The following is a 10,417-nucleotide window of genomic DNA, read 5'->3' as shown; positions in this document are numbered from 1 at the left end:
AATAACCGAGTCCGTCACTGGTTTCATTTTAGAAACAGTCGATCAAACTTCTGTATGAAGAAGCCTCGGTCTGTTTTCTATGAAAAAGAACAGATCAGCCTGATGTAAGAGACCAATGCAAAGATGGATCAGTTGGTCTTGTTAAAACGTTTAGACTTCTCTCCCTGCACAGAAATGTAACATTCAGAAATATTTCTACAAGCTTTTCTGACGCAGGTGTCCGGTCCACATATAACACTGTATCCGGCTCCAGAACAAACAAGCAGCAGCACCTTTGGGTTAGTCTGAGGTGATCTTTGGATCAGGAACCAAAACTCTGTGAGACACGTCTCCTTCATGCAAACAAGATTAGTTTTCTTGTTCGGAACGTGGACCCTGGCGGTTTGGTTTTGACCCTCTTAGCCTCTGCGTTAGTGTCGGACCCGCGGCGTGTTCTCTGTGCCGTGCCTGCAGGGTTATCGGGTTCTCCTTGTTAAAGCGAGCTCCCTGCTGCTTCACAGAGCTGCTCTGCTCTCTCTGACGCCTCTAAAGAATCCAGTGCGGTCCTGTCCTTTGTTTTGTATTGACTATTTTTATTCTGAAAGGATTACGGGTCCAATAATCTGATATTTAGTTTTTGTTGTTCATTAAAATTAGGTAAACAGCTAGCCTGGCACCTTCTCACTCACCGTGTTTCGTCACTTTCGCTTGTGCAGGCCTCTGCGGGCACGTTAGCAATAATAAATATGCAATGTTTGGTTGGACTTTCAAAATAAAGCTGAGTGCTCACGTTTTATGAGTTCACAGTTTGGTTTGGGTCCGGAACAAAACCGACTTGGTTTGGGTTGAAATAAGAACTTAACGTGAGTTTAAAAGAAGTCGGTGTTTACTTTTGGTTTCACGCGGGACATGCTCGGCGGTCTCCGGGGTGAAGGTCCGGTATTTGTTTGACCCATCCATCCACCACAACCTCCGCCCTGTGTGGACCTTCTGCTGCGTTAACAGCACATCGAGCAGTGTGTGTGTAACCATGCACTGACAAAGCTGCCGTATTTAAAGTCAGAGGTCTAACTATGTCACATATAGTTCCATTTTTCTTCGTCTCCTCTCGTGTCAGCAGTCTTCATTATGAGCAGCATTCCACAGACTGGGCCGAGGCCCCGGGGCCGTAACTCCTCATTACATCGTTACTGCCGACAGAAAACGCCACTAATGTGACAGCTGCTATTGTTAGCAGAGCGACACAGGGTTTCCTTCAGTTATTCACCTGCTGTTCAGTTCAACACTGCTGAGTTTGCAGTTTCTGTTTGAATCACCGACACAAAAGACGACAGACTCAAAGTAATTGCTCCAACCGAAGACTTAATGAGTTTTTGCCACATTTCTGCTGTAAACAGTCTCGTCAGTCTAATTTGAAATCACTCTGACTTTGTGTGTTTGGTGCTTTCACGATATAAAAATAAGTCTTCCATTGTTTCATGTGTCAGTGATGCAGCGTTACTGTATCGGAAAATATCTCTGGCACGTCTTTATTTATGTCTGACTGCTACCAAGTCCATTATGACAGATGGAGTGTTTGGAGATGACAGCCGTGTGTTTAGTCTGAGGCACTTTACGTCCCCATGACGGAGGCTACAGTAAGATGACCAAAGTCCAGTTTACTCCCATGTGTCAGTCAGTGTTTAAGGTGTTTTCTGTGTTGTGGTAAAATTAGTGATTAAAAACAAACTTTTCAGAAACGTGAACAAACATCAGCGTGATAAGAATGACCTAACGTCTCATGTGCTAACATAAGAGAGGCGGGTTTTATGAGTTGCAGAGCAGCCAGTCACCATCTGTGAAGATGTGATGTCGTCCATCTTCACATGCAGCCAATGATTTCAAGTCATCAATCATACGGCATTGAGTCTGACTTCACAAACATCATTCTTGTCCAATCAGGAGACTGGATCTGGGCTTTCAAGGCTGTCAGTTACTGGGATCAACAAGGGAACCGGGAAGAGAAGCTCATGCAGACCAGAGTGTCACCATCCTGCACGCCAAGGTCGCTCAGAAGTCCTACGGCAACGAGAAAAGGTTTGATTATACTTCTCATAGCTCAGTGACTCTTAGGTAGGCTCAGGTGTTTTCCAAAGCTGATACAGATTCAAGAGTTTTAAGACTGTCCTGTCACCCACAGGTTCTTCTGTCCACCTCCCTGTGTTTACGTCAGCGGTCAGGGATGGAGAGTCATGCAGGACCATCTGAAAGGTGAAGAAACAAAAAGATGATCCTGAATATAGTTTGTTTGAAATGTCTCCACCTTTTTATCCTGCCATTGTTACTTTTTCCCTCCTCCTGTCGTCTTCCTCCAGAAGCTGGCTACGGAGACTCCGTGTATCGGGTGTGTGGTTACATGTGTCTGGACAACTCCAGCCAGTCTCAGTCGGACACGTACAAGCTGGTCTTCGATTATCAGCCAAACTCCAGGGTGAGAGAACCGATCTAATGTCATGTGCATACCTGTGTGCTGAGTGTGACACGGTTCCTGCTCGTCAGTCGAAATTCCTTCAGTAACAGAGACACCAATTGTCTGGAAGTTTAAACCTGGTCTTTGTCCCCCAGCTAAATTACCCCCTAATTTCCTGCCCAAACAGCTGTATCCATATTCCTTCTTTGTCCTCAGCAGTGGTCGATATTTATATGGTTGCAGATTTGGAGACATTGGAGGATTCCACTTTATGCTCCCAACCTCTGGTTGGTGGGAAGTCATCCATTGGAAAACAGGTTAAACACAAAACTATCCAACGTTTACCTTCACAAGGAATGATGATTCACAGTGGCAGCATGCTCCCAATCTCCATAAACATCATATCAAACAACATATCTGCGTGTGAATGCAGAACATTTATCTGTTTATGGATTGGTAGAAGTTTCTGTTCTCGTCATTCTTGTGTATAAAGTTCCTAACTGGACTGCAGAGGACGGTTTGGCCCAGATATCCTCCTGGTTTTGAAAGAAATGAGGCTGAATTGTTGTCAGGCGATTGCCAACAGATTGTTAGGCTTCAGACCAAGTGCCTGTCAGGTGAAGCATCTGAAACCTCGTCCCTCTACACTTTTCTGACTGGACGCTGCTTCGATCATCTCTGAAACTTCCCAAAACCAACAATCCAACAATCACACGGCTCCTTCCATGACTATCCGAGTGAGACACTGTCTGAAAATCTGCTCCGTTATCCCCCATTTTAAACTCTTCACCCCGTCTCCAGTGTTGCCATTCGAAACAGCAGTAAACACTTTGTATTTGGACATTGGGACCTTCAGTGTCTTCATCAGCACAGCAGTGTGTGATGACATGCAGATGACACATGGCAGTAAATAATGAAACATGATGGGTGAAGTAATATCGAAGACACGGCTCAACATTCGCACTCTCATGTGGAGAAAGTGACTCATTCCTACCGTCTTCTGTTTTGGGACTTTCATTTTAAGGTGATTCTGAATACGATACGCGCTTTGAGGACTGATGGGAGCGAGCTGGACCGGGTCTCTCCCAGTCTGGGTCAGCTGGTTGGTCTGTCGGCAGATGGAGTCATATATCGTCCAGCTGCTGCTGTCTGAGCACGCAGACACTGGCGTTCGCGTGAGATTTGAGCTCTCCAGTGGTTACTGACCGCTGTTTTGTCGACTGTATTTACTCAGTCCTCAGGTTTATGCTCCGTCTTGGTTGTCATAGACTTTATGTGTGGTTTGTCCAGCCAGTCTTCAGGTCGACCTTTAGTTTAACCCTCTGACGTCCAACCAGTTGCTTTTGCCGTGGTAACCGAATGCACGGACACCGGAGGCCTCACCTGAGACTGAAAAGTTGCTTTTTTGTGCAGCCAGATCAATGTTTAAGGATGAACTTTGATTTGTGTTGATCAGTGAGCTCAAAGTCTGCAGGTGGGTGAATGATGGGATCCTGCTCAGCTCTGTGTGCGCTCACCCAGACCAGACAGTCACCTCTTTTTATTACAGACTGCTGTTGACTCGACAAACAGTCGCGTCTGACAGAAAAACTACACTGCTATAAACACACTGTGTGTGTTCACCGGCCTCTGAGGGAGGAAACAGACGCCCGACATCTGCGCTGTATTTCAGAATCTCCATCATCTCGCACTTTGCGGATTAAATATCACAAACATGATTCATCTCCAGTCTTACACTGTTTGAAAGGTTCTCCTGCTCTCTGTCACTCAGATGTTTGCCTGTGCCAAGTCCCTGTTCATCTCTGATCAGGACAAGAGGAAACACTTCTGTCTGCTGCTGAGACTCTTCCTGGGAAACCGACAGGAAGTGGGTTCATTTCAGAGCAGGATGATCAAAGTCATCTCCAAACCGTCCCAGAAGAGACAGTCGATGAAGAACGCCGACCGTGAGTCCGCTTGTTGTTTTTTTAGGAATACTCTGACTTAAATATGCTGATTTGCATTCTTGCTGAGAGTTTGATGAGAAGGTTGGACTCTCATGTCTGCACAGAGTCCAGACCCCTGAGGGTTCAAGAATATTTAACTTATTTTATATTCTATAATAAAGTAAAAGCAGCTTTGCGAGAATCGTAACAGTCATATCTGTGTGTGTGTTTCAGTGTGTATCTCCTCGCGCTCCAGAGTAGCTTTGTTCAACCGGTTGCGCTCACAGACGGTCAGCACTCGTTACCTCTCAGTGGACAGAGGAGCCTTCATAGCCAGCGCCAGACAGTGGACAGCCTTCACCATCACCATGGGTAAATGTGTGTGTGTGTGTGTACATACTGTAAAGGTCATATCGTGGTCAGTCTATCCATGAGTCGACTGTTTGACTTCAGATAAAAACACAGAGAATCAGAATTGATGTTTCCAACACGTTGACTTTTGTGCTTCCCCTAAAAACTGCTGGAAGGTTTGCAACACGTGCTGTTAGTTTAAATCAATGTTCACATGAACGTCCTTCACAGTGAGTGACCATACGATATATATTCAAGCCAAAGTGACACAACACAACATCCCAGTGCAAAAATCTAAAGGTAAATATTTAGAAGAAGAAGAAGAAGAAGAAGATATACTTTATTAATCCCTCGATGGGGAAATTCTTTTCAAGATTTCAAAATAACTCCACAAAACAAGAACTACTTTTTCCCCTCCACGTTTTAGTTCCTATTTTTTCTCCTAAAAAGGAGAAACTAATTATTTTCAATTCAGTTTGCAGGACAAAAAAGTAAAATTCAATTAAAATCAGATATACGTTTGTTTTTTGGCACGACAGAGTCAGAGAGTCCGTCAGTCCCAGTGTTCCTCTGCTGGGATTTATTCTCTGTACTGAGAGATTTATTCCTCTTCTGTGACACAACACACGGGGCTAATAACTGTTCACAAAGCCGGCCCAGAAATATCACCACACACACACACATATACAGGGTTATAGACATGCAAAATGTGGAGTGATGAGCTGCCACTCAGCTGCACCCTGGGAGAAGCTCATGGTTCGGTGCAGGCTGAGCTACAGCCGGTCAAAGCTCCTGCAGACACAGACTCCACCTCTACGTCATTTCTAATCGTTTATTAACTTGTGATAGGCCGCGACTCGTGCAGGGTGCATCTCACCTCTTGCCCTTTGCATGCTGGGATATCTCCCTGCCGCCCTGAAACAAGAGCTGCCAAGAAAGTTTGTAGCTTTTGATGATTTCAGACATGTTTGGATGTTTTCTTTCCGCATGCATTAAGTTTGAGGCGCCCCACGTCACAACTATAAATATCTTGGATATCCAGATGTGGCACGAGGGTGGAGTGGACATCAGGAGTTGGATTGGTGGCCGTCACTGGCATCAAACACGTTACCTTCCAGTCATCAGATGGCTTCTCTCACCACCCGGCCACCCTGCATTAATACAGTCAGTGTGCGAGCGAGTTCTTCAGCGGCGTTTCCTCCACACACGTCTGGAAAAGCCCGTCTGAGGATCTGTGAGCTTATTTATTTAACACAGCCCGGTGTGCACGGACCTCCCACCACCAAGACCGAAACCTCAGTCATCCGTCTGCTCTCTGTCCTCTCTACTATCACCACACACACACACACACACACACTCACACACACACACACACAATTTCTATTTGTCTTTATTCATCTGTTGATAGGAAAAAACATTTTTATGGGAACGATTTAATGACTTGACCCAAACTAGTATGAGTGCTGCAGTGAGAATGTATCCATGAATGCATATGAATATTCATGTGGTGTGTGTGTGTGTGTGTGTGTGTGTGTGTGTGTGTGTGTGTAGTGGAGGACCAGCGTGCTGACCAAGGAGACTTTGTGCTGAGCGAAGGCTTCATCTGTTACGGCTGTGTGGTCCAGTTAGTGTGCACCGAGTCTGGAGTCGCTCTGCCGCCCATGGTAACACACACGCACACACACACACACACACACACACACACACACACACGTGCCAGAGCACTGTAATACACACATGTACAATAGTGTGCATCCTGTCAAACACTTAAAAACATCTGTCGTCTGTAAAACAGCTTGTTCCCGTGATATTAATAATATTAAGACAAAAATAAATACGTAAATAACAAAAAGCATGTATGCACACATAAAATCAACCATCTACATGGTGTTAAAAGCCAAAGAGAAGAGGTGGGTTTTAAGAAGGGTTTTAAAATGAGACAGAGAGGAGGCCTTTCTCACATGCAGTGGCAATTCGTTCCATAGCTTCGGGGCTGCAACGGCAAACGCTCGATCCCCTCTGAGCTTAAGCCGAGCTTTAGGGACAGTCAGGAGCAGCAGCTCAGAGAGGTAAGGTGGGGCAAGGCCATTCAAGGCCTTAAAAGCAAATAAAAGAACTTTAAAATGAATCCTAAAATGGACAGGCATTATTACTATTATTAATATTCTTAATTCACGGGAACAAGCTGTTTTACAGACGACAGATGTTTTTAAGTGTTTGACAGGATGCACACTATTGTACATGTGTGTATTACAGTGCTCTGGCACTTGTGTGTGTGTGTGTGTGTGTGTGTGTGTGTGTGTGTGTTTACCATGGGCGGCAGAGCGACTCCAGACTCGGTGCACACTAACTGGACCACACAGCCGTAACGATGAAGCCTTCGCTCAGCACAAAGTCTCCTTGGTCAGCACGCTTGTCCTCCACACACACACCACACACACCACACACACACACACACCACACACCCACACCACATGATATTCATATGCATTCATGGATATATTCTCACTGCAGCACTCACTAGTTTTGGGTCAAGTCATTAAATCGTTCCCATAAAAATGTTTTTTCCTACCAACAGATGAATAAAGACAAATAGAAATTGTGTGTGTGTGTGTGTGTGTGTGAGAGTGTGTGTGTGTGTGTGTGTGTGTGAGTGTGTGTGTGTGTGTGTGTGTGTGTGTGTGGTGATAGTAGAGAGGACAGAGAGCAGACGGATGACTGAGGTTTCGGTCTTGGTGGTGGGAGGTCCGTGCACACCGGGCTGTGTTAAAAAATAAGCTCACAGATCCTCAGACGGGCTTTTCCAGACGTGTGTGGAGGAAACGCCGCTGAAGAACTCGCTCGCACACTGACTGTATTAATGCAGGGTGGCCGGGTGGTGAGAGAAGCCATCTGATGACTGGAAGGTAACGTGTTTGATGCCAGTGACGGCCACCAATCCAACTCCTGATGTCCACTCCACCCGCGTGCCACATCTGGATATCCAAGATATTTATAGTTGTGACGTGGAGCGCCTCAAACTTAATGCATGCGGAAAGAAAACATCCAAACATGTCTGAAATCATCAAAAGCTACCAAACTTTCTTGGCAGCTCTGTTCAGGGCTGCAGGGAGATATCCCAGCATGCAATGGGCAAGAGGTGAGATGCACCCTGCACGAGTCGCGGCCTATCACAAGTTAATAAACGATTAGAAATGACGTAGAGGTGGAGTCAGTGTCTGCAGGAGCTTTGACCGGCTGTAGCTCAGCCTGCACCGAACCATGAGCTTCTCCCAGGTGCAGATGGTGGCAGCTCATCACTCCACATTTGCATGTCTATAACCCTGTATATGTGTGTGTTGGTGATATTTCTGGGCGGCTTTGTGAACAGTTTATTAGCCCCTGTGTTGTTGTCACAGAAGAGGAATAAATCTCTCAGTACAGAGATAAATCCCAGCAGAGGAACACTGGGATGACGGACTCTCTGACTCTGTCGTGCCAAAAAACAACGTATATCTGATTTTAATTGAATTTTACTTTTTTGTCCTGCAAACTGAATTGAAAATAATTAGTTTGTTCTTTTTAGGTAAAAAAATAGGAACTAAAACGTGAGGGGAAAGTCTTGAGTTGAAGTAGTTCTTGTTTTGTGGAGTTATTTTGAAATCCTAAAAAGAATTTCCCCATCGAGGGATTAATAAAGATATATCTTTTCTTCTCTTCTAAATATTTAACTGAGATTTTTGCACTGGGATGTTGTGTTGCGTCATTTGGCTTGAATATATATCGTATGATCACTCACTGTGAAGGAAGTTCATGTGAACATTGATTTAAACTACAGCACGTGTTGCAAACCTTCCAGCAGTTTTAGGGGAAGCACAAAAGTCAACGTGTTGGAAACATCAATTCTGATTCTCTGTGTTTTATCTGAAGTCAAACAGTCGACTCATGGATAGACTGACCACGATATGACCTTTACAGTATGTACACACACACACACACATTTACCCATGGTGATGGTGAAGGCTGTCCACTGTCTGGCGCTGGCTATGAAGGCTCCTCTGTCCACCGAGAGGTAACGAGTGCTGACCGTCTGTGAGCGCAACCGGTTGACAAAGCTACTCTGGAGCGCGAGGAGATACACACTGAAACACACACACAGATATGACTGTTACGTTCTCGCAAAGCTGCTTTTACTTTATTATAGATATAAAAAGTTAAATGTTCTTGAACCCTCAGGGGTCTGGACTCTGTGCAGACATGAGAGTCCAACCTTCTCATCAAACTCTCAGCAGAATGCAAATCAGCATATTTAAGTCAGAGTTTCCTAAAAAAACAACAAGCGGACTCACGGTCGGCGTTCTTCATCGACTGTCTCTTCTGGGACGGTTTGGAGATGACTTTGATCATCCTGCTCTGAAATGAACCCACTTCCTGTCGGTTTCCCAGGAAGAGTCTCAGCAGCAGACAGAAGTGTTTCCTCTTGTCCTGATCACGAGATGAACAGGGACTTGGCACAGGCAAACATCTGAGTGACAGAGAGCAGGAGAACCTTTCAAACAGTGTAGACTGGAGATGAATCATGTTTGTGATATTTAATCCGCGAAGTGCGAGATGATGGAGATTCTGAAATACAGCGCAGATGTCGGGCGTCTGTTTTTTCCCTCAGGCCGGTGAACCACACAGTGTGTTTATAGCAGTGTAGTTTTTCTGTCAGACGCGACTGTTTGTCGAGTCAACAGCAGTCTGTAATAAAAAGAGGTGACTGTCTGGTCTGGGTGAGCGCACACAGAGCTGTCTGTCGCTCAGCAGGATCCCACTGATCAACACAAATCAAAGTTCATCATTAAACATTGATCTGGCTGCACAAAAAAGCAACTTTTCAGTCTCAGGTGAGGCCTCCGGTCCGTGCATTCGGTTACCACGCAAAGCACTGGTTGGACGTCAGAGGGTTAAACTAAAGGTCGACCTGAAGACTGGCTGGACAAACCACACATAAAGTCTATGACAACCAAGACGGAGCATAAACCTGAGGACTGAGTAAATACAGTCGACAAAACAGCGGTCAGTAACCACTGGAGATCTCAAATCTCACGCGAACGCCAGCGTCTGCGTGCTCAGACAGCAGCAGCTGGACGATATATGACTCCATCTGCCGACAGACCAACCAGCTGACCCAGACTGGGAGAGACCCGGTCCAGCTCGCTCCCATCGTCCTCAAAGCGCGTATCGTATTCGAATCACCTTAAAATGAAAGTCCCAAAACAGAAGACGGTAGGAATGACTCACTTTCTCCACATGAGTGCGAATGTTGAGCCGTGTCTTCGGATACATTCCACCCATCATGTTTCATATTTTACTGACACTGTGTCATGTGCATGTCATCACACACTGCTGTGCTGATGAAGACCGAAGGTCCCAATGTCCAAATACAAAGTGTTTACTGCTGTTTCGAATGGCAACACTGGAGACGGGGTGAAGAGTTTAAAATGGGGATAACGAGCAGATTTTCAGACAGTGTCTCACTCGGTAGTCAGGAAGGCCTGTGTTTGTTGGATTGTTGGTTTTGGGAAGTTTCAGAGATGACGAAGCAGCGTCCAGTCAGAAAGTGTAGAGGGACGAGTTCGATGCTTCATCTGACGGCACTTGGTCTGAAGCCACAGACAATCTGCCTGACAACAATTTAGCCTCATTTCTTTCAAAACCAGAGGATATCTGGGCCAAGCGTCCTCTGCAG

At 45.5% G+C, this 10,417-nt stretch overlaps 1 protein-coding gene across 7 annotated transcripts in view; it reads left to right on the top strand.

The window, feature by feature from the left end:
- rbpjl (recombination signal binding protein for immunoglobulin kappa J region-like) overlaps positions 1-10,417 on the top strand; it is a 32,015-nt gene that overhangs the window by 14,739 nt on the left and 6,859 nt on the right. For 5 of the 7 annotated variants that reach the window (XM_027279340.1, XM_010752755.3, XM_027279339.1 and 2 more), the window contains 6 exons: positions 1,921-2,055; positions 2,159-2,229; positions 2,334-2,449; positions 4,200-4,374; positions 4,588-4,725; positions 6,256-6,368. In XM_027279340.1, coding sequence (XP_027135141.1) covers positions 1,921-2,055; positions 2,159-2,229; positions 2,334-2,449; positions 4,200-4,374; positions 4,588-4,725; positions 6,256-6,368 — 748 coding nt within the window. The remainder of the gene's footprint in view (positions 1-1,920; positions 2,056-2,158; positions 2,230-2,333; positions 2,450-4,199; positions 4,375-4,587; positions 4,726-6,255; positions 6,369-10,417) is intronic. The other 2 variants (XM_019276113.2, XM_019276114.2) reach the window with 2 other exon arrangements.

This window comes from Larimichthys crocea, chromosome VI, assembly GCF_000972845.2.
Source record: "Larimichthys crocea isolate SSNF chromosome VI, L_crocea_2.0, whole genome shotgun sequence".
NCBI classification, from domain to species: domain Eukaryota; kingdom Metazoa; phylum Chordata; class Actinopteri; family Sciaenidae; genus Larimichthys; species Larimichthys crocea.
This window is presented reverse-complemented; position numbering and strand designations above follow the sequence as displayed.